At 45.2% G+C, this 24,726-nt stretch overlaps 1 protein-coding gene across 2 annotated transcripts in view; it reads right to left on the reverse strand.

Moving 5' to 3' along the window:
• The window catches only part of LOC310745347 (collagen alpha-4(VI) chain-like), a 99,446-nt gene that overhangs the window by 44,935 nt on the left and 29,785 nt on the right, over window positions 1–24,726 (reverse strand). For both annotated transcript variants that reach the window (XM_083577532.1, XM_083577531.1), the window contains 9 exons: window positions 22,659–23,234; window positions 17,509–17,858; window positions 13,085–13,163; window positions 11,459–11,604; window positions 11,266–11,358; window positions 7,275–7,328; window positions 4,387–4,458; window positions 3,758–3,784; window positions 2,113–2,157 (listed from right to left, as the gene is read on the reverse strand). In XM_083577532.1, coding sequence (XP_083433658.1) covers window positions 2,113–2,157; window positions 3,758–3,784; window positions 4,387–4,458; window positions 7,275–7,328; window positions 11,266–11,358; window positions 11,459–11,604; window positions 13,085–13,163; window positions 17,509–17,858; window positions 22,659–23,234 — 1,442 coding nt within the window. The remainder of the gene's footprint in view (window positions 1–2,112; window positions 2,158–3,757; window positions 3,785–4,386; window positions 4,459–7,274; window positions 7,329–11,265; window positions 11,359–11,458; window positions 11,605–13,084; window positions 13,164–17,508; window positions 17,859–22,658; window positions 23,235–24,726) is intronic.

The raw sequence follows: 24,726 nt of genomic DNA on the forward strand, positions 1-24,726 counted from the left end.
GATGATCCTTGTGGTCCCTTTCAACTCTATGGTCCCCCCCCCCAAGCCATGAATACCACCACCAAGTGATCAAAATCCCCCACCAAGCACACTTTTAATTCCGCTTGGTCCCGGTTTGCATTTAGGGAAATCAAAATGTAGATTTAGCAACTGTTCAGATTCAGACTGTCATTTAGGAGTTGCTGTCCCGTTATAAGCAAACCCTGTAACCTATGGCTTAATTAAACCTGATACTTCAAGGGAATCTGGAATTCAGGGCACGCTTGCTGATTAAACTACACAGAAATTTGTGTTCAGGTGAGGTGCATAATGCCAAATGTTGACAGACATACAGAACGGATTTCAGCAAGCTGCAGCAAAATACCTTAATACCAGAGAATCCTCCAGAAAAACAATCTCTCAAAGGACCTGTTGCTGGCATTTTACCACTGTACTGTGGAGAGTGTATTAACTTAAGGTCTGTGTGTGTGGTTTGGGAGCCGCACGGTCAGGGGGGGAAACAACGCTGTCCAGGGTTGTAAAGACTGCGGAGAGAATAACTGGGTGCACTCTTCCCACCTTGGATCAAATCTATGCTTCCAGGTGCCATAAGAAAGCTGCAGAGATAGCGCAGGATAGTGTGCGCCCCGGAAATGATCTCTTTCAGCTTCTGCCTTCAGGAAGAAGGTACAGGGTTATAAAGACTAGGACTAGCTGCCTGAGAAACAGTTTCTACCCAAATGCGATTTTGGTTTTAAACGCACTGTAAGGAGTCTGTATGGGAGTATATTGTATATAAAAATGGGGTGTCAGAGTTTTTAGGGAGCTAACCAGGTTGGGATAGCAGGGATAGCAGGCTTGTTGGGTTTTGAATGTCTTATATAGATTTTTCAATTTCGTTGTTCTGTATGGAACAGTGACAATAAAGATATCGTATCGTATCATATCGTATCGTATCGTACCTTAAGTTGACAAGGATTGTGTACCAGAGTCTTTCCAGGGGGGAATGGCGCATTTGCGGTCGAATTGTGTGAACTGCAGCAAGTAATTTTCTGAATTGCCCCATCTCCCACACTGGAGTGAATTAGGTTTTTCTGTGTCTGTGCCTCTTTGCCAGCTGTTGCCTATCACTTCTGGCATGATGCAAAAATCTTCTACTGGACAAAGCACGAACAAGTATGGTAACACAGAGTTGATGGGTGGCTAAACATACAAGAGATGCAGGTGGCGCTGTGGGTTAAACCACAGAGCCTAGGACTTGCTGATCAGAAGGTTGGCGATTCAAACCCCACAATGGGGTGAGCTCCCGTTGCTTGGTCCCTGCTCCTGCCAACCTAGCAGTTCAAAAGCACCTCAAAGTGCAAGTAGATAAATAGGTACCGCTCTGGCGGGAAGGTAAACGGCGTTTCCGTGCGCTGCTCTGGTTTGCCAGAAGCGGCTTAGTCATGCTGGCCACATGTACGCTGGCTCCCTCAGCCAATAAAGCAAGATGAGCGCCGCAACCCCTGAGTTGGCCAAGACTGGACCTAATGGTCAGGGGTCCCTTTACCTTTACCTAAACATACAGTAGGTCTGGATGGATTTGGTACAACCTATTATAATTCCCAGCCCGCTGTCAACTTCCTTTCAAACAGAGGAAGGAGACATCATTAGCCTGTTCCATAGTGAGATTCTGAAGTATGTCTGGGGAGGAATCTTCTGCAGTTCTGGACATTTGTGGTTAAATTTCAAATGCCAAATTTCTTGAAACGGCAATTGTTTACTATTAAAATAATGTTTCATGACATTTATTTAAACAAATGTGTGCATAATTGTTTAAATACCCTTTCACATGATGTTAAAGTGCCCTTTGGAGTTTGTTCCCCTGTCCCACAGTAAAAGTTCCTTTTTTAAAAGCCCTGCAAAGACAAGCCTGTTTACAAAAACATCTGGTGAATGTTTACGGGTCTGCTGTCCTCTTTAAACCATTTTGAAACATCCACAAGATTTCAGTATTATTGATTTGTAACTTGATGATTGTTTGACTTTTGCAGTCCTTTTAAAAGTGGTACATTTCTTTGAACCATCCAGGAAAGCAGACTATAACCCCCCCCCAAAAAAAAATCCACCATCAAATGGTCTGTCAAATGTTACCTCTTGTCCATCGATCCCGTCAAGTCCACTGTCACCATTTTCACCCTGTTGAAACCATTTGAAAACATGCTCACCATTATTTACCCCCGTAAATAAAATTTCTGGGGCATTTCTGCTGCAATAAACAGTAGGGTGTTATTGTTTCATTTGTTATTGTTATGTTATGTTATGCGCATTTGTGTTTTTACACTGTAAACTGCCTTGCAATCCTCGGATGAGGATTTAATAAATCAAAAATAAAATATGTAAAACAAAGAGAGTAATCCATAGGTGGTTATACAATGTACCCATTGCTCATTTGGTATAGTGTTTCCAAAACCATCTCAGGCCACCTGTAAAACTGATGGCAAACAGTATTTAATAGTACATAGCAACCTTCCTGAACCTGGTACCCTCCAGATATTTTGCACTACAACGTACATCATCCTTGGCTCTTGGGGTGGTCATACTATCTGGGGCTCATGGAAGTAGGAGTCCAAAACATCTAGAGCTCACATCTATCTTTTTTATTATTCAAGCCATATCCCCAAACAAGGTGTGCTACCAGGAATTAGGATGCTCAGACCTCTGCCCTTGTGCTGGTCCCGGGGGCTAACTGAGAGGCGAGGTCCAAGTCCAGTCCGAGGTCGATGGTGCAAAATGAAGGCAGTCCGTAGAAGTCGAAGCTGGGTGCAAGGCAGGGCGTCAGGTGAGGTCAGGAGCTCCAGCAGGGAAGCAGCTCAGGGATCAGGCTGGAACTGACAACCAACGATGTTGCTCCCGCAACCTGGGACTGGGGCTGGCTGGCTTTTATCTCCCCCGAGACATAGGGCAGCCCTGATCCTCAGGTGACTCGCCTCTCCTGGCCTGGAGGCAAGCACTCCTCCTGCGGGAACTTAGTTCCCTCCGCCTCTCTGCCCTGAGCCTCTGCAGCTCAGGAGAGGCTGGAGGGTTACCAGACCCAGAGGCAACCTCAGCTTCCTCTGACGGGGCTGAGAGTGGAGCACCTGCAGGCAATGGGTCTTCCATCACCTCAGGAGTCAGAGCAGACTCAGCTGGTGCCTGCACCTGAGGATCCAGCACAGGTGAGGACCCTTCAGGCTCATGCCCCAGCCCCGGCTCAGCTGGTTCTGGAGGCGGGGAATCCTGTGCAGGCTGGGATTCATCAGATTCAGCATCCAAATCCGATTCCCAGGCCATCACAGCCCTGCTGTCTCTCTTGGCTGCTCCATCCACCTCTTACTACAAACACAATACAGCCCCTCTAGGCCCAGCACGTTCCCTCTATCAATGACTACACTTCCTAGAAGGTCTTCAGAGCAATGGGACAGAAGATGTTGCAGAGCTCTGGAGTAACTCCAGGAACTGTGCTGTTTCACTCTGAAGACATTATAGGAAACATAGGCATGAACAAGACTGGCCTCAGGCACCTTGTACTTTTATGGTCAGAGGCAGCCCTGCCACTCCCTTCTCCAAAAACAGCTGAGGCTTCCTCAGTTTGCTTGAAGAGATCCCAGATATCCTTTTAAACCACTTGTTGTTATACAAAACCCCACTTCTCATGTGAGGCTTTTGTAAGTACTTATGGGAAAGAGGCCAAAGCGAAACACCGGTGAGCATTATCTGAAGAGAAGTCTTCATTCCCCTATTTTAAAAGCGTACATACCTTATTTCCTCGGTATCCTCTTGGTCCCTGAAATGCAAAAGAGACACACTGCAAGTGAGCTACTAGAAAGTATGCATGAATTCTTGGCAGAATCCAAGTATAAAGGTGTCGCGCCCCCCGAACTAACAATACTAGAAACCAGAATATTCAAAAACAAGATTCATGAGATGAATCAGCAAATTGTATGCCACTGTACTGATGCTTGTGGTGCAAGAACCAGGTGCGTCCCTAACATTAATTCGCTCCAAATGTGCATCCTGGTAATGTTTTGTCCAGCAATCATTTTCTAGCAGAACCAAAAAGGAAGACAATGCATCACTTCCCAACACAGATTCAGGAACCCTGTTTATTTTCGTACCAGACTTCTGAGGTGTGCACACACCCGAGTCTAAGGGATTGATCCACAGAAATGGATTCATGAATGGCTTTAGAGGTGGAAAGGCACATATTCTGCATTCCTCTAGGGGAGGAATGTGAGCCCCAAATTCTCAAAGATATGTGACGGAGCCGCATGAAAATCCACAGCAAGACACAGATGGACAAAAAAAGAGAAAAAGAAATAAATTGTGGCAAGAATAGTGATCAGGATGCACCCTGAGGAAAAATATACTTCAAGAGCATTCACTTGCCTTTAGGCCTCTTGCGCCAGCGCAGCCTCTTTCTCCTCGTTTGCCAGCGATACCCATTAGACCACGATCTCCCTAATGAAGAAAGAAAGATTGGTAAAAGCCACACTTTCCACATGAACCAGTCCATAAGGCTGACTGTCTCTGGAGGACCTGTGACCAGAGTGTCTGATATCTGCTGGCCCGCCCACCTGCCACATAGCTGTGGCCGGCTTTTACTGAGTTAGGGGGTGTCAGCCTTAACAATAATAAATTAAAAGCCATCAGGTCACAGCGTGAGGTCTTACCATAACACAAACCATTTGCTCTCTCTGTGAATACTGAACCGATTCTGCGTTCTTGATGCAGTCAAAGCAGCAGCACCGATGCACAAGAGGGAGGTGTCAGCAAGCACAGGGGAACCCCAAAGTTTGCAGAAGTTAAAAAATATACAAGGTGTGACTGGAAAGTTGGGTGAATCGTCACAGAAATTGGACAGCGAGAAATATTCGAACATACTTACCTTACAGGCCTTCTGATACAATGTGTTAGAATTCCTGCTGAACTCCTGACACAATGCACCATTGACAATGTTCATAGAACTGTTGGAAACTTCTGGAGAAGTCAGCGTGGTGTAGTGGTTAAGAGCGGTGGACTCGTAATCTGGGGGACCGGGTTCGCTTCCCCGCTCCTCCACATGCAGCTGCTGGGTGACCTTGGGCTAGTCACACTTCTCTGAAGTCTCCCAGCCCCACTCACCTTACAGAGTGTTTGTTGTGGGGGAGGAAGGGAAAGGAGAATGTTATCCGCTTTGAGACTCCTTCGGGTAGTGATAAAGCGGGATACCAAATCCAAACTCTTCTCTTCTTCTTCTGCATCTTCTTCTTTCAGTTCCCTTGTCACAGCAGCTTGGACGTGTGAAATGTTGGCAAATCTGTGCAGATTTCAGTTTTGGAAAAAGAAAGAAATCCATTGAGGCCAGATGGGGAGAATATGGAGGGTGGGATACCTCAGTAACCCCAGGATTGATTTCACATGGAATATGCGATTCTTCTGCGATCATTCGGACAGACAAACGCCGATCCCGCATCAATAACTCAATAACTCTGTTGGCATTTGCCACCGTTCTACTCATCAATGATCTGCCAGACTGAGGGTCATCTTCAATGGTTTGCCGCCCTTCACAGAAACACTTAAACCATTCATACACTGTCTTTTGAGTTACAGCTTCATCTCCATACACAATTGTGAGCATTTTGTGGGTTTCCAATGCCGATTGTATGTTTGAATATTTCTCGCTGTCCGATTTTTGTGACCATTCATCACACTTTCCGGTCATACCTTGTATAAGCAAAGAGTAGTCCAGAGGGGACTGTGTACACTTAGTGGGTTATGGGATACTGCCCGGCAGCTGAGAAGCATGGGGAAAATGGAAAAACCAGGGGGTAGTAGCCATGGAATTGAGTTTCAAGGGAAGGGAAGGGCTGGACTAGTAGTTTGGGCCCTTGAACATTTGAACTTCACTCTGCAACATTTCACTGCTTCTGCTACTACTACTACTACTTACAATAATAATAATAGAGATGGAAGGGCCCATCAAATTCTGCATTCTCAGTTTCTTGTTTTTCCAATGGTGAGTGCAATTCTTCACATATTTCATAATTGGGGGGGGGAGGGAAATCCCCACGGACTCTATCTTGCCAAACACATTTTTAAACGCAGTTGTGACCAATGTGCACGTTTCAGCAACCAAGTTTCCTAATGTAACACATTTATGCACCTTATTTTCAGCGCATTAACTTTCATGCATGGTTTTCCTGACCATATGCATTTCTGTAAAGACTGGAGAACTGCGTTGCAAAATTCGGAAACGTATACATTTCAAAGGATAGCTGGGTTTCAGCTCATATATTGTTTTGGAAAGTGTGAATTTAACATGTTCAGCTTTAAATGTGTACTGAATCAAATTTAATAATAATAATAATTTATTATTTATATTTATGTTTCTCCTCCGTCCCTAAATAGCAGTAGTAGTAATAATATAGGAGGAGAAGGAGGCGAAGCAGCAGCAGCTTCTTCCTCCCACAATAGCCAATGAGCATTCTAATGCCACTGAGGACACAGCTCTCAATGGACTGTTTAGGGCAGGCATGTCCAAACTCTGTTCCAGGGGCCTAATCCGGCCCACCGGTCAGTTTAATCCAGCCCCTGTGGCAGTTTATTTCCTGAGGTAAAATCCTAAAAAAAAAACCTCAACAACTTCAATCCTAAAATCGGGCCCTCTTTGAAAAAAGTTTGGACACCACTGGTTTAGGGCTTCTGCCAACCTAGCAGTTCCAAAGCACACCAGAGCAAGTAGATAAATAGGTACCACTGTGGCGGGAATGTAAATGGCATTTCCGTGCGCTCTGGCTTCCATCACGGTGTCCCGTTGCGCCAGAAGCGGTTTAGTCCTGCTCACCACATGACCCAGAAAGCTGTCTGCGGACCAACGCCGGCTCCCTCAGCCTGAAAAGTGAGATGAGCGCTGCAACCCCAAAATCACCTTTGACTGGACTTAACCGTCCAGGGGTCCTTTACTTTTGCCTTTTTACCTCTACTGGCACCCTCCTCTTTTCTCGTCTTAGGCATGACTGGTCTCATTTTGTCCTCAAGTCGAGCAGGACTATGAGAACTGAGATTGTTATTTGTGTTTATGAGAAAGCTAGCCTGGAGGTCCCACTCTCTCGAGACAGCAGGGTGGGCTATAAATTTTTATATGGGCTGATGGATGAATAAATAAATAAATCTTCTGCGTTTGGAATGCTTTTAAAAGTTGTACTTTATGCAGATTCCCAGGAACAGAACCAGGTCGCTCTCATGTAAGCAAGCAGGGCGTTGCTTCTGTCTCACAGAACTATGTGTTTACTTACCGGCCCTCCTTCCTCACCCGGGTGACCAGGGTGCCCTCGATAGCCCTCACGTCCCTGAAAAACAGCAGTTCGGAGAGAGGGAGTCACATTTAATTCAAAAATGCTGCTTCTTACAAATAACAGAGCTTCATTGCACTTATTTCAAAGACCTGAGGTGACCTCTTTTTATTTATTATTTTCCGTGCACTGCTCTGGTTCACCAGAAGCGGCTTAGTCATGCTGGCCACATGCCCCGGAAGCTGTCTGCAGACAAACGGCGGTTCCCTTGGCCTGAAAGCGAGATGAGCACCGCAACCCCATAGTCACTTTTGACTGGACTTAACTGTCCAGGGGTCCTTTACTTTTTTATTTTTACTTGCAGAGAATATACTATTTTCCTATGTTGCGGACTTCTTTGGTTTCTTCATTTGGAAAAATCTACAAACCACTTCATAAAAATACTCTCCAAGCGGGGTACAAATAAAACTGTAGATTAAACATGGCTGAAACCCAGAAAACCCTTTTAAAAACAAAGCTCTGTAAAACCAGCATCATTAAAAACTAAGATGAAACCAGTGACACAAATAAAGGTAGCTGTGTCTGCCAAACGGAAAGCTTTTTAGCAGCCCTCGCCCCGCCATTGGTGCCAGCTGAAAGCATTTGACCAGACCCCCAAACACAGGTTCTTCTTCCTAGCAAAGCTGTCCGCACTGACACTTGGGTATCAGGAAGGGGGAATTTTTAGGGAATTAAGCAAGAAGTCAACTGCTTGCAACCACCTTCTCCTCCAGGGGCTTCTTTAAGGGGAATGTCAGGAGTTTAGTTCATCATCTATAGGGATTGGACTCCACTCCTAGGTCTGTGTTTTACCGACAAGAGTATACAGCTCACATCATTTGATGTCTGGGCCCATCTGCACTGGACACTTAAAGCAGAAACATACCACTTTAAACAGTCAGGACTTCCTCCAAAGAATTCTGGGAAGGGCTGTTTTTCAGGGACAGTCCCGGATTTACAGATGCCGTCCTGGTTTCTGATTTGATCCCAGAATGTTTTCCTTAGGATGTCTCTAATTTGACTGGAGAAATGTTGGCGGATATGGAGTTATCCATCCCCTGAGTCAAGGGGATAAGTAACTATGGAACCTTTAGAAGATATCTGAAGAAAGCCCTGTTTAGGGAAATTTTAAATGTTTGGTGTTTTCTTGTGTTTTTAATATTCTGTTGGGAGCCGCCCAGAGTGGCTGGGGGAACCCAGCAAGATGGGCGGGGTATAAATAATTATTGTTGTTGTTGTTGTTGCTGTTAATGTTATTGGATGCTACAAGCAGAGGAAGCTGTTCTCTCTCCTCTTTTCCAAGTCTGTTGGCCAATCAAAACAATAGTGGGTCAGACCAGTAACTATAGAGGAGGAGGAGGAGGAGTTTGGATTTGATATCCCGCCTTTCACTCCCTTTAAGGAGTCTTAAAGCGGCTAACATTCTCCTTTCCCTTCCTCCCCCACAACAAACACTCTGTGAGGTGAGTGGGGCTGAGAGACTTCAAAGAAGTGCGACTGGCCCAAGGTCACCCAGCAGCTGGAGGTGGAGGAGCGGGGAATCGAACCTGGTTCACCAGATTACGAGTCCACCGCTCTTAACCACTACACCACACTGGCTCTCTAGAGAAGACATCTGAAGGCAGCCCTGTATAGGGAATTTTTAAAAATGTTTAAAGTTTTATTGTGTTTTTATAAATGTTGGAAGCCAGCCAGACTAGCTGGGGCAACCCAGTCAGATGGGTGGGGTGTTGTTGTTGTTATTTAATAGGACATCCCTATTTTCATTGGAGAAGTGTTGCGGGCACAGAACTACCATTCCCAGAATTCCCTGGGAAGTGGGATGACCATTGCACCTTCCTAGGAACTGCAGCTCTGTGAGGGTAAATGGTGTCTATTTAAAGTGTTGCAATACCGTTTGAAATGTATAATTCAACTAGGCCATACACTACTCTTGCTCCCTACTTATATAATATTTGGGTTTCCTCTTTTAGCACTTGTGTCAGCAGTCGGTCAACAGACCCTTCAAGTATCCCTATTTTCCAGGGACAGTCCTGAATTTACAGAAGCCATCCCGGTTTCTGATTTGATCCTGGAATGTCCCGCTTTTCCTTAGGACGTCCCTATTTTCATCAGAGAAATGTTGGATGGCATGGAGTTATGCGACCACCAAGCCATCTGAAAGCTGCCCTGTGTAGGGAAGTTTTTTGATGTTTAATGTGTTACTATGTTTTTATATATGTTATATATGTTATATATGTTAGAAGCCTCCCAGAGTGATTGGGGCAACCCAGTCAGATGGGTGTGTAAAAAAAATTATTATGGAATAGGACATCCCTATTATCATCAGAGAAACATTGGAGGGTATGAGTCAAGGGTATCTGCCTGCTATACACCACTTCTTTGAAGTTTATTAAACGTTACTAAACAATCAAATTGGTATATGTTTTCAGCTCAACTCAGCGTGTCTGGCAATCCTTCCTTCCTTACTCTCTTTGAATCATCTCTTTGAAATGCAGGGGAGTTCGCCACAGACCCCTGCAAAAATAATTAGTGAATCATCTTTCAGCCATTCAAGTGGTAAAAGTTAACAAGGAAAACTGACAGCCGAACAATCGTGGGATCCATGGACTGACAGAAGATTCATGACCAAAGAAGCTGGAGGTTGGATTCTTATTGCACGCTTGAGGTTTGAAAGATTTAATAAATTTTTGTCCGAAGCGTTCAGACTTTATGGACGTAAGTGAAGAAACCACAGAAAACTAACTTGGATCCGTTTTGTGTTTGTCCCTTACTTTTTCCAATCAGGCAGGTAGCCATATTGGTCTGACGCAGTAGAAATATATATAAAAATAGTCCAGTAGCACCTTATCTGAAGAAGTGTGCATGCACATGAAAGCTCATACTAAGAACAAACTTAGTTGGTCTCTAAGGTGCTACTGGAGAATTTATATATATATATATATATATATATATATATATATATATATATATGTATGTATTTCCAATCAGTTCATTCCTGTAAACGCCACATTCTCACCATACATTTAAAGCAATTATTATTATTATTATTATTATTATTATTATTATTATTATTATGTTATTTTGTTATTTTTTGTTATTTTTTTGTTATTTTATTATTTATATCCTGCCCATCTGCCTTGGTTTCCCCAGCCACTCTGGGCAACTTCCAGCACATCTGAAGGCAGTCCTGTTTAGGGAAGTTTTAAATGTTTGAAGTTTTATCACTGTTATTATTATTATTATTATTATTATTCTGGTGGGAGCTACCCAGAGTGGTGGGGTATAAATAATAAATTGTTGTTGTTGTTGTTGTTAAAACATAATAATAAAAACTAAAAAGCCATGCCTTCCCCGCAAAGCATTCTGGCAGCTGTAGTTTGTTAAGGGTACTGAGTTATTAGGAGGCCCCTACTCCGTCACAGAACTCCCTGTGAAGAGGGATGACTGCTAAACCACACTGAGAATTGTGAGCTCACAGTAATACCTTAATATCCTTTTCATTTCTTTTAAGTTGTTGACTCTTTATGGGTCTGCAGGTCACCTTATGGGTCTTAACTTCAATAGGAAATCTTGAAAGAGGAAGTCTGATGAGATATGGAGATATGGAACATACCCTCCAACATTTCTCTGATGAAAATTGGGACATCCTATTCCATCATCATAATATATTTATATTTATTTATACCAAGATGTTGGACCGAATCCTGGTGCCTCCTGACTCTGTATTAGGATGCTATCACTGTTCACAGGCTAGCAGAGGAAAGAAATCAGTGTTGCATCTGGCTGTTCTCCTTCAAGCGATATTGAGTGTGGCAGCGCCATTTCTCAATTTTTATCTTGTGAATCACCCTAAGATCTATTGATGAATGGCTAATCTAATAAAAAAATAAACAAACCACACTTCAACCCCACTTGCGGTACACTCATACGCTCTACTCTTCTCTCATTTTACCTTTATTCCAGAAGTTCCCGGCGCACCCCGAATCCCATCTTCCCCAAAACATTTGCAGCAAACATTGCAGCATTCTCGTTCAGTGACAGTATCCTGCAAAATAATGGATGCCAGTTATTGCTACCATGGGCACCATTGAGAACCGAGGAGAGTGTCCTATCCCTTTACCGCCTCCTTCCCGGAAGAAACTTACAAGCGCTCGCCATAACCTGCTGGGGAGTTCTGGGTTTCCGATGAGCAAAGGTTCCATATATTCAAATCCTCTACCAAACTCTATTTCCTGCAGTTCATGGAATTCCTGAAAGTTTCCCAGGCCTATCGTTAAAAGTGCATTCAGCCCTGAAAAGGAAATGGTGTGAAAACCAATTATTGGATTTTCTAAAGTAGAAGTGTAAAAATTCATATTTTGGATTTCTTAAAAAAAAAAATGGGAAGAAGTTTTAAAAAGAAAAGACAGAGTTAATGATCCCTAAACAGCTTTTCTTGGATGTTTAAACATTCACATTCTGGGAAGTGATTGATTTGATTGATTGATTGATTGAATTTATACACAGCCCTATACTTGTGGGTCTCAGGGTGGTTCCCAGAATAAAATCAAGATATAAAACCACAAATACATAATAGAACTGGGAAGTTTGCTGATATCTGCATTACGTCACAGAACTCACAATCTCTGCTCAGTTGGTATAATATGGAAAAGTGTACTTTTCGCTTAATGGGTAAATTTGTAGAAAGCTGGCTTTTATTCATCCCTCATTGGAACACAAACTTTAATGATAATATTCAGCCATATGTTTTACTCATATTTTTGCAGTTTTTATTGCGTTGCATAATAAGATTTAATTTTGAAAGTCCCACTTGATTTCATTCCCCTTTAAGCAAAACGACTGTAGAGAATTCATTTAACACATCAATCTATGGATGGCTTTCATCAAATTGGGCCAAACAAGTCTGAAATCAGTAAAATCTACATGGATCCTACAGTATGTGTTCCTGTGTGGATATTTTTCTCAGGAATTGGGCTGGCCACATCAATTTCTTCATGCTTGAGCTGAATTCAAAGCAGAAGTGAAATTGCATTTTTGAGCTTTCTTCTGGGAGGAAAGGGGACTGCCAGAATCAGCTCTGTGCTTAACAGATGGTAGGTGTATTTTTATTATTATTATTTAAAATGAAACACAGCTGTATAAGAAAAGATGACATTCTTTATTTCCAGCGTATTTCGAGCGAAAAACTTTCTCCAGGGATACGATCTCTGTTAGAACCTGACACCTATCTCTGACACCTATTCTACAGCAGCTGCCTTCATTCTTCTTATTTTGGAAACTTTTAAGACAGATGATTGATTTCTTCCTTTTTCTTTTTGAGGACCCAAATGTGTACACCCCCACTGCATCTGATCCTTTAAGCTAAAGCCACGTCAACATGCTTTGAGGATTCCAGATAATTCGTAACCGAATTTTCCGAACACCAAAGTCTCGGGGAACATATTAGCTCTCTCTTAATTTTGGACAACCCAGCTGGACAATGATCAGGCATCAACAGTGTGGTGTTTTTGAAATGTTAGTGTCAGCATAAAACTATCACAGGAAGTTCTGTTTGCATCCTGGCCGTCTGTACAAGATGGTCGGCCTTTACGGAATGCCTCCCATATGGATGAAAATGTCGTGCATTTTGGTTATCAGAAGACAAAGGGCAGGAGGAATAAGCACGGCAGGCTCAAAAGCATCAGTGCATCCTTTCTTCTGCTCCTGGCTCTGCTTATAAGCACAATGTCTCGGGTACCACCACGCAGAAATGTTTTCTAGCATCTATGTACCTTTCCTGCGAAGACCGTCGGCCGCTGTTTTGAGCACTTCTATGCTGTCATCTGGCCCATCAGAAAAAACTAAGAGAACCTGTGATGAAACGATAGCAATGAGAATGGCAAAAGGGATGTGGCCATTACCATATGCCAGAGGTTTTCAACCTTTCAGAGTCCGCGGCTCCCTTGACCAACTACATTCTTTCTGCGGCACCCCTGTGGGGCTCAGGAGCCCGGTTACATAATTAATAATAATAATAATAATAATAATAATAATAATAATAATAATAATAATAATATTATTTATACCCTGCCCATCTGGCTGAGTCTCCCCAGCCACTCTGGGCGGCTTCCAACAGAGTATTAAAAACACGATAAAACATCAAACATTAAAAACTTCCCTAAACAGGGCTGCCTTCAGATGTCTTTTAAAGATAGGATAACTGCTTATTTCCTTGACATCTGAAGGGAGGGTGTTCCACAGGGTGGGCGCCACTACCGAGAAGGCCCTCTGCCTGGTTCCCTGTAACCTCACTTCTCGCAATGAGGGAACCACCAGAAGGCCCTTGGCGCTGGATCTCAGTATCCGGGCTGAACGATGGGGGTGGAGATGCTCCTTCAAGTATACAGGACCGAGGCCATTTACATCACCCCTTGCCTGCAGAGCTGGCAGTCTCTTACCCTTTTTCAAACACCCTCCCTTGTGGAGTATTCCCACAGCCTCCTCTCCTTTCCCTTCTCCTTGGGTCCTCCAGGCACCTGCTGCTGCAGCCTGTGGTCTCTCAGCTGCCCCCCTGCCCCAAAGAGAGGTGCTGTCAGGGAACTGCCATCAGCTCAGATGCGAGAGGTGGAAGGGCAGTTGGGTTACAGGGAGCCTCCAAAGATTGTGCGAAGCAGCTCTTCCTCCAGTGAGGAGGGAAGCCCCGCCTCCAGTGGGGAAGGGATGCAGGGATCGGAAGCTGCTAGAGAGAGCCACAACACCGGGCCTGGGCAAAGCGGGGGAGAGGCAAGTGCCAACGCCCTCTCTGCGCAGTTGGTTTACGCGCAGAGAGGGGAGAAGTATGGGGGTCAACAGACTGTTATGCTGGGGAAAGTTTAAGGACTGCCCACTCCCAGATTCTGCTAGCGACTGAGCAGACATGGGCTTGAGATGCTCTGCACTATAAATGTTTTTGTACAGATAATAAAGCCTGGAAAAGACCGGTGGGAGTCTTGCCTGTTCGCTCTCGAGCAACCACGCTGGCACATAACAGGTGCCTCCTCACACTGCCCCACAGGGGCCTGGGACTTGTCTGTCTATTCCCAACAGCAAGGGCTAGCAGACTGACATGCTGGGCTCTCTTGCCTGCTTGCTTACTTCAAGTCTGTCTCAGCTCCTGGCAACCAGCACCCCCTGGCCAGCCCCAGAGGCACCATTCGCCTGCAAAGTTTGTAGCCAGGGCTGCTGCAACAAACAGCTGTGCTAGCCTTTGGGAGGCAGAGACGCAAGCGGGCATCAGAGGAAGGGAGGGAAGGAAAGAGGGACAGAGGCCAGTTTTGCCCACGGCACCCCTGACCATCATTCAAGGCACCCCAGGGTGCCACGGCACACTGGTTGAAAACCACTGCCATATGCAATGAGGGCTCCTATGTATCAAAAACAACCAGCTGTTAAGAACCACCAATACAAACATATACTTGCAATGAACAAGCACATAAAAATAGGACAATGAACAATGTAAACAGTATTCTTTGGGTGGCGTCCAAATGATTCCTTAGTGGCTGATAAGAAGACTTTTAGCTGAGAAGTTTCATTTTAACTGGGGTAACCCAGTCAGATGGGCAGCATATAAAGGATAAATTATTATCTTCTTCTTCTTGCTGTTGTTGTTAAGAGACCATTCTCCAGAATGCCAATTGGATGATATATTGTTTTGAAAAAGGGACATTCTTCCCAGGACAAGAGAGCATTTATAAAGAAAACCTTTCCCAAGGACCAGTTGTGATATATCTAAAAAAGACTTCATGGTTGATACAGATCTATAACTGGTCTGTAGCATTAATGTTCGTTGTCCTACTTTTATCTGTTCTCATAAGTATGTTACAATATTTTCATATTGCCCGCCTTATTGTGTTTGATATAATATGTATAGCTGAAAAGACAAGTTTAAGAAACATTATGTGAGGCTGCGGTACACCAGAAAAGGGACACGGGTGGCACTGTGGTCTAAACCACCGAACCTCTTGGGCTTGCCGATCGGAAGGTCGGCAGTTCAAATCCCTGCAACGGGTGAGCTCCCATTGCTCTGTCCCATCTCCTGCCAACCCAGCAGTTCAAAAGCACGCCAGTGCAAATAGATAAATAGATGTCACTGCGGCAGGAAGGTAGACAGTGTTTCCGTGCGCTCTGGTTTTCATCATGGTGTCCCGTTGCGCCAGAAGCAGTTTAGTCATGCTGGCCACAGCACCCGGAAAGCTGTCTGCAGACAAAGGCCGGCTCCCTTGGCCTGAAAGCGAGATGATCGTTGCAACCCCATAGTTACCTTTGACCGGACTTAACCGTCCAGGGGACCTTTAACTTTTTAAAAAATCTTTTTTTACACCAGAACATAATATAAATTAGTAAAGGGAGCCCTGACCGTTAGGTCCAGTCGTGACCAACTCTGGGGTTGCGGCGCTCATCTCGCTTTATGGGCCGAGGGAGCCGGCGTACAGCTTCTGGATCATGTGGCCAGCAGGACTAAGCCGCTTCTGACGAACCAGAGCAGCGCACAGAAATGCTGTTTACCTTCCTGCCGGAGCGGTACTGTCAGGGAATCAGGAGCAGGAGCACTGGGGAGAGAGGAATTGGAGAGCGAAGGGGAAGAATCCGAGGGAAGCGTAGGGGACTATGACAGTGGCCCGAGAGATTCCATGAGCTTCTCCAGCGAATCAGAAGATTCCCAGAAGGGGGCTCCGATGGTCAGGGCAAGGGGGGTCCCAGGGGGGACGCACCAGAAACAAGGAGCCAGAGGGGAACCCCAAAGCAGCAGTGGAGGATTGGGACCAGTTTCCCCACCAGAGCGTAGTGGGGGGGAAGAGTCACATGTGTCAGGGCCAGCGTCTCCTCCGGAGGGGAGGGAGAGTAAGTCAGGGCTGACCACGCCTCCATCGGAGAGTGGGGGAATGGAGGGTAGGTCAGTTGCAGCTAGCCCACCCGAAGGGGGAAGCAGTGACAGCAGCAGTGAAACGGTTAGGAGGAAAACTGCTGGCTGGGCGCGCGCGCCAAGTTCAAATGTACAGGTGCGCGGGACAGCAGGAGACCCGGATGGGGAACCAGCTCCTAAAGCCCGCCGGAGGGAGGGAGAAGGCTCAGGGGAATCAGCGTCAGAAGAGGCTAGGAAGGGCGAGACCCCGGCGGGCAGGCGGACCCAGAGGAGGAAGGAGCAGCGGAAAAGGTGGAGCAAGGCGAGGGTCTTAAATTGGTGTACAGGGGGAGGAGATTCAGAAGGGTCATCAGCGGTCTGACAGTTGAGACGTGGGGCTGCGCGCTGCGGCTCTGGAAGTGAAACTGAACTTCAATAAAGACTTTTGTATTTAATTAGAAAGCAGCGTTGGTCCTTTGTGAGCTGGGACCTTGGGCAGCCCTGACAGGTACCTATTTGTCTACTTGCACTTTGATGTGCTTTTGAACTGTTAGGTTGGCAGAAGCAGGGACCGAGCAACAGGAGCTCACCCCGTCGCGGGGATTCGAACCGCCGACCTTCTGATCGGCAAGTCCTAGGCTCTGTGGTTTAACCCACAGCGCCACACCACTAATTGGGGGGAGGATGTTATAAAGGCTGGTGATAAGCCACTATCTCTGACCCAGGTGGAGGCAAGGAGGTCTCATTTATAGGAATAAAAGAAGTTGCCTCATACTGAATCAGATCTCTGGTCCGTCGAGCTGCGTATTGTCCACAGAGGGTCTCAAGGTATTCAGGTAAAGAGTCTTTCTACCTGGAGATGCCTGGGATTGAATCTGGGGTCTTCTCCATGAAAAGCAGATGCTCTCTACCACTGAGCCACAGGATTCCTGCAGGTAGCAGTGAGTGATGGGTAAAGTGGCTCATGTAAACCAGAATTGCCACAGTGGTTAATACCAGGCCTATCTGACTACTGGATTTTTTACCACCTCCACCATCACAATGCAGCCATTGTGATGCCTGTGGTCTGTGGACTCCCTGGCTTGGTTGCTGTTCAGAGATGGGGATGCAGCACTAATACCACCCAGCAGCTGCCCAAAGGACTGGATCGTGCCTTTATATAATATTTTTATAATCACTTTTGTTCCTGCAGCATACAAATCGTCAGGGGGTGATTTGGCATGGCTAGAACACAGCAAGGAACAGCTCAAGGACCACTGAAATTTGATGGTGTTTTGATGCATTTCCCGTCACACATAAAAGCAGACCCCCCCCCCCGAAAAAAAACCCTATTACCTTTACTCTAGCGGAGGCCAGGCTGAGGGATCTGTCCCAAAGGGACTGCAGGAAGCCTGCATTCAAGTAAGTGTCCACTGTTGTTTGTACAGCCAAGAATTTCTGAACGATCTCGTCATTGTAGGCTTCAAAGTTGGAGTCAAACAAGGCCTGGCCGCTTTCAGAAAACACTTGGTACCTAAACCTGATGTTGACAGGAGACTCGGTGACGCAACTGATATTGATCACAGAACCCATTTGCTGAAAGAGACGGGGCAAATAGACTTGCAACCTCTGCTTCAAAGGCAAGGCAGAGGGAGGCCTCACACGTTCCGAAAAATCGACTCCTACAGAAATGTCCATGTTGCAGTCTGTAAAGAGGAGCAGGAGAATAAACAGAAAGGCAGATAATTAGGAAACACAAGTTCATTGCGATCTTCTCAATCAGCACTGGGTGTAGGAGGTGTAAGATGCTGAGAATTCAAAGGCCGAAATTCTCCTGAGAGCACCTGGGAATTCAGCTAATGTAAACTGTCTGCATTGAATCAGACAGGGACTCGTTGGCTTCTGCTGGCTGAGGTTTTATGAGAACCCATACCTAACTGCCAGCGAGGACTGAGATGCTTGATGGGACAGTTTGTTCTGCTTCCAACCGCAGCAGCAGTAGAAAGCTCTGCCACGAATTCTTGCTGCAGGAGGGCACATCAAATGGTCCTAAGATATTTCAGTATATCAAAACCTAGGGACTGCAAAGGGCAGAATAAGAGGGACAGAGCAGTGGAGGGGTTGTGCTAGGACCTGGGAGACCAGGGTTCGAATCCTCACTCAGCCATGAAGTTCCCTGCTCCTGCCAACCTAGCAGTTCAAAAGCACGTCAAAGTGCAAGTAGATAAATAGGTACCACTCCGGTGGGAAGGTAAACGGCATTTCCGTGCGCTGCTCTGGTTCGCCAGAAGTGGCTTAGTCATGCTGGCCACATGACCCGGAAGCTGTACGCCGGCTCCCCGGCCAGTAAAGCGAGATGAGCGCCGCAACCCCAGAGTCGGTCATGACTGGACCTAATGGTCAGGGGTCCCTTTACCTTTACCAAAGCAAGCCAATGCACTGCAACCCCACCTCTCTCGCTCTCTGTGACCCACCCTCTGCCCACGCAAAAACACTCTCAAACGTCTCCTCCCAGCCCCACCCTACCCCACCCTCTGCTCTCATATTGCGATAATTCTTGCTCTCAGCTCCCCTCCTCGTAGCGCCCCCTCTGCCTGCACAAACTCACACTCAGGCTCTCGCTTGCCTCGTTGCACTGGACCCAGCCTCTGCCCAGGCAGTTTCAAAGAGGAGGAGGAGCTTGGATATGTCTTGTTTGAGGTCTAAACGCGCAGGGGACACTTTTCTCCCCCATAGAAGGACCACCATATTTTTATAAGGATGGGCAACAACCCTATGTGTGACTACCCGCCATCTTTTGGGGCAGGGGTAGATTAGGGTTAATTCTGCTAGGCACAATAATTCCACTTTTCCAGGGTAACTCCGTCGGAGAGCGAATGTCCTTGCTGCAACATTTGGTTAGGAAATAGAGCTTTGAACTCTTCATTTTTGGTCTGGTTGTTTATCCTGGTATCCTTGCATTCCTTTTTTGCAAAGGAAAGATCCCATGCTGTATGTCTCAGGAGCACAAAACAAGGCTGCTGTTTAAAGACCATATCAAGTTCTTTCCCCAAACTGGATCTGTGTACATCCCTCCTATTTCATGATACATTAAATGGCCACTCTGACCGGAACATAGAATTGTGTTTTAATTTGGAAGGGCAGGGGAGAACAATAAAATTGTGGTTGTGTAGGAATCTTCTGTCGCAGGAGACCAGAAGAGAGAGTGTGAGAGAGAAGCATTTATGGTGCTTGTCGTTCCAAAAGTAATCAGATGCAATTGGACTAGCTCTGCTCCAAAAAAACAAGTTCAAGATTAGATCTCTGGCTGCTGCTGCTCATATCGCTGTGCTTCAGCACTTCTTCTAACTACAGACTTAGGCCTGGAAGGAAGTTATTAGCCGCTAGATGAAATGAGACTCTCTGGGCCACTGGAGCAGAATGTCAAAGACCAGATTGAATTGCTGTAGTTTTGGCTCTGAGTTGCCTTCTCTGTGGAACTGGAGTTAACCTATCCTTGGCCATTTCACACATTTTTCTTCAAAGAAAATGTTTGCCGCCCACTTGTAGTATCAATTCTGCCGCCGCCCCCTCAAAAAAAATGAAATCATATTGCTTATTTCAGGGCTTTTTCTAGCACGAACTCGCAGGAACTGAGCACCTCTCAGATGGGCACCTTGCCATTACAATGGGACCTTGGTTCTCGAACGTAATCCATTGTGGAAGCCTGTTCGACTTCCGAAACGTTAAAAAACCAAGGCATGGCTTCCAACTGGCGCAAGCGCCCCGGAAACAATAGCCGACAGCCGCATCTGATGTTTGGCTTCTGAGAAACGTTCGAAAACCGGAACACTTACTTCCGGGTTTTCGACGTTTGGGAGCCGAAATGTTCAAGTACTAAGGCGTTCGAGAACCAAGGTTCCACTGTATTAGAAAACAATGGAGGTGTTTGTGGTGAACTCTGCAACCTCTTTTTCTAGAAAAATAGCACTGGGTGTTATAATGTTTAAAAGTCCACTCTGGACTCAGCTATGCAGCTGCAAATATAATGTTTTAAGTGCGTTTTACATGCAATATGCAATGTGACACTAGATGGAGATGATGAGCCTTATGGAAAATTCAACGTATTTTTTAAAAACGCTTTTTTAAAAAGCATTTTCAGAACGGTTTTTATATTTGTCTAGATTCCATCTGTTTTTTCCTCCCAGTTCTAAAATACTAGAATCTAGAAAAGTTTCAGCCCAGGTTTTATTTAAGATTCAGAGTCTCTCTCTCTCCACAAACTAGACCAGATAAGGCAGTCAACCGACAATATAGTGAGTCAATATACTATTTTGATACTAATATAGTTATAATAAAGCTAGAGGGAGCGGGTGGCGCTGTGGTCTAAACCACTGGGCCTCTTGGGCTCGCTGATCGGAAGGTTGGTGGTTCGAATTCGCACAATGGGGTGAGCTCCCATTGCTCTGTCCCAGCTCCTGCCAACCTAGCAGTTTGAAAGCACACCACTGCAAGCAGATATATAGGTACTGGTGCGGCGGGACGGTAAACAGCGTTTCTGTGTGCTATGGTTTCTGTCACGGTGTCCCGTTACACCAGAAGCGGTTTAGTCATGCTGGCCACATAAACCCAGAAAGCTGTCTGCGGACAAACGGCGGCTCCCTCAGCCTGAAAGTGAGATGAGCGCCACTACCCCATAGTTGCCTTTGACCGTCCAGGGGTCCTTTACCTTTACCTATAATAAAGCCATACTCTACTCAGACCATTCACCTACATCTTCCTCAGTCCCATAAGAATCCTATGGGTATTTATTTAGACAGGAAAGTCTGGGTACTTGCTAATTTCCAAGCTACATAAGGATAGATAAGAACAAGGAACAGCCCAACTTTGTTGGGTCAAAGGCCCATCTAGGCCAACAGCCTGAACCACTGTTAGCAAGAAAGGCTGCCTTACTCTCCACTGTCCCAGAGAGCCAGTGCTGAAGGGACTTGATTTGGGTTTGGGGGGTAGAGTGGAACACCGCCAGGCCTCCTTCTGCCTCGTGACGTCACACATGCATACCCAGCCCCCCCAGCCCCCCAAAAGTTGGGCAGAAACCACCCCCTGTGACCCTGATATTACTTTTCTATTTTTATTTTGTTGTAACCCACTGTGGGATCTTACGGTAAAGGACTGGAAAGAAATCCAAGTATTAAAAATGACAGTGATAATATGCAGACCGCTAGGAGGGGCTGTGGAACCATTCTGCAATTCCTTTTTAGCAGGTCCTTAGTCCCCAGGCCAGTTAAGGCTTCGCGGCTTCTTTCTGCACATCTGTTTCTCAAACATCTGGACTGCACAAATGCTTAGAAACATTTTGCTTGCGACAGGCTGTATTCATCATGGCTCCAAGGTTCCAGCCAAACAGCTTTCGGGTTAAAGAGAAGGAAAGATTCCTAACTGAAAAACTGTCCAGCTTCTTTCTGAAACTCCCGCAGATTCCAAACCTGTTTAACCAATGGCTTGGGTCATTTCTTCCATCGCTTTCTTTGCACACCAGACATAAATCGGCCTGATTTGAGCTGTCATCATTCTCTGAACAGAAATAGGAAGCTCAGATTGTCATCCCGCACAGCAAACATGGGGTTGAAGCCTGATTCTGCTATCCCAATTTTAATCTACCGAAACTGTTTCAGAAGTCACTCCTGTGAGGAACATGGACACATCCGGGCAGAATTTGCACATGTGTCTACTTGCAACTTATTTACCGTATTTTTTGCTCTATAAGACTCACTTTTTCCCTCCTATAAAGTAAGGGGAAATGTGTGTGCGTCTTATGGAGCGAATGCAGGCTGTGCAGCTATCCCAGAAGCCAGAACAGCAAGAGGGATTGCTGCTTTCACTGCGCAGCGATCCCTCTTGCTGTTCTAGCTTCTGAGATTCAGAATATTTTTTTTCTTGTTTTCCTCCTCCAAAAACTAGGTGCGTCTTGTGGTCTGGTGCATCTTATAGAGCGAAAAATACGGTATTTATACGTTTATATCCCACCTTGTTCTTCAAGGAGCTCAAGGCAGCATACATAGTCCGCTCCTCCTCCTCATTCAAATCCCACAACAACCGTGAGGAAAGTTAGGCCCCGTTGTAACAGGAACCCAAAAGGCTGGTGCCTGCTCTGCCTATTTGATAATCCGGCACTGCTGTTAACGGTGAATAATGACCAACGTTCCTATGCTAGAAAGAAAATACCCGTATTTTTCACTCTATAAGATGCACCAGACCACAAGACGCACCTAGTTTTTGGAGGAGGAAAACAAGAAAAAAAATATTCTGAATCTCAGAAGCCAGAACAACAAGAGGGATCGCTGCGCAGTGAAAGCAGCAATCCCTCTTGCTGTTCTGGCTTCTGGGATAGCTGCGCAGCCTGCATTCACTCCATAAGACGCACACACATTTCCCCTTACTTTTTAGGAGGGAAAAAGTGAGTCTTATAGAGCAAAAAATACAGTATACATTAAACACACACACATACAAAATTGCTGAAAACTTACCCCGCCTAGGCAGGTCTCCAGGTTTGCAGACCTCTTTGACAATTTTCCTTTCAATGGTTTGCAACACTTCAAAGTTCTGCACCACAAACACTCTTCGAGCATCGCCAGCGATTCGAACCAACTCAAAAGAATTGGTTGTCCCTATTCCTATAGCAAAAATGTGGATTCCGTCGTTTCTCAGGGCAGCAGCAGCCTCGTCCACAGAGTCATTGGACTTCCCATCCGTGATGACAATGAGCGACTGCAGGACATCTTTGTTTTTACGGCCTCCGTTGATGGGTTCGAAAAAGCTCTTGACAAACCTCAAGCCCTTGCCAGTGTAGGTGCTGGCTTTTAACTGGGTGATGTTGTCAATCTTGCCCTTGATAGCAACGTCAGTGTCAAACTCGTTGAGATAAAATTCTTTCCGGGGATTTTTGCTGTACTGGGCCACTCCAATCCGGACTTTGTCCTGAGCGATGAGGAAGCTGTCTACGATTTCCTTCATAAAGGTCTTCATTGTAGAGAAATTTTTTGGCGATATGCTTGCGGAACTGTCAATCAAAAACACAAGGTCGGCCTCTTCGGTGCCACAAGCTGCAGAGAGGAGAAAAACCCAATTTGCTTGTGAGAATTAAGTCTATGCTAGCAGCAAGAATATTACTGGCCCAAAAATGGAAGCAAAAAGAATTACCGACAATTGAAGAATGGAGAATGAAGTTAATGGACTATGCAGAACTAGATTAACTAACAGGAAGGATTCGAAACCGGCGGGACCATAAATTCACGAAAGGCTGGAGTAAATTTACGGACTACTTGAAAAGTATTTGTGAAGATCTGATGACGTTTGTAGGTTTGCAAGAAGTTTTGTGAGGAGTATTATTGGAAGTATTGCAAAATTGGAGAAGGGGAAGGATGATTTGTTAAGAGATGTAAAGGCAATATAAAGTTAAGAAATGCATAAGAAGTGGTTAAAAAGGTGGATCATCAGAGGTGCTGATGGAAGTCTAAAAAGATTGTACAAGTGATAAGTTTTGTGGTACATTTTATAATTTATATGTTAAAATCAATAATTTTTTTAAAAAAGAGAGAGAATTAAGTCTATGCTGTGCTAAAGTCATGGTTAGGCTCAGACTGAAATTTTTGACTTGTTGACCTTTCATTTAATCTCCTTGTCCTGCTTTTAGTTTTTATCCTCAGTAAACAGGCGTCAGAAATCAGAAAATCACAAGAAATTGGTTAGCCTCATGTCTCTAGAAGCTATAGGCTTATTAAGTTAGTTATTACTTTTATCCCAAGAGAAATTCGTTGAACTATCAAAGCTTGACTAGGGAGCAACATGAAACTCTTTGGGGGTTTAGGACTTGCTTATCATCATGACGCACCTTCTAAGGGCTGGTTCACACATTCAAATCCTCTCACTATGCATTAAAAGTATCATGTGATTTGGGGTGGACTTTGTTTAACCAACATGTTACGCCTGTAATTTCCAACTTAAGTGATCTTTCCCACTCAAAAAAGGAGGGTGGGATTGTGGAAATCATGTGTCCGGGGCATGCTTACCTTGTAGAGTCATACCTTGGATCCTAAACGCCTTGCGAATTGAACGTTTTGGCTCCCAAATGCCGCAAACCCAGAAGTGTGTTCTGGTTTGTGAACGTTCTTTGGAACCCAAATGTCCAATGTGGCTTCTGCGGCTTTGGATTGGCTGCTGGAGCTTCCTTCAGCCAATCGGAAAATGCGCCTTGGTTCCCAAACGTTTTGGAAGTTGAATGGACTTCCGGAAAGGATTCCATTTGACTTCCGAGGTACCACTGTACTTGCCACTCTCTCAAAAGGCATTTAAGATTCCTAACTGAGAAGTAAATGAACAAACCTTAAACTTGTGTTCTGTGCAGATGAACTCAGCCTGCATAACCTAGCTATCATGAGACAGTTGTCCTTGTAAGCTGAGTTTGTACCCAAGCCACATTTCATTCCACTTCTCACTCTCTTACTGATATATATAAAATATATAAAATATATAATAATCACTCGTTTTCCAGTCGCACATGAGCTCTTCTTAATTTGGCTAAGGAGCTAGTTTTCA

This window comes from Podarcis filfolensis (genome assembly GCF_964270895.1).
Source record: "Podarcis filfolensis genome assembly, chromosome: 12".
NCBI lineage: Eukaryota > Metazoa > Chordata > Lepidosauria > Squamata > Lacertidae > Podarcis > Podarcis filfolensis.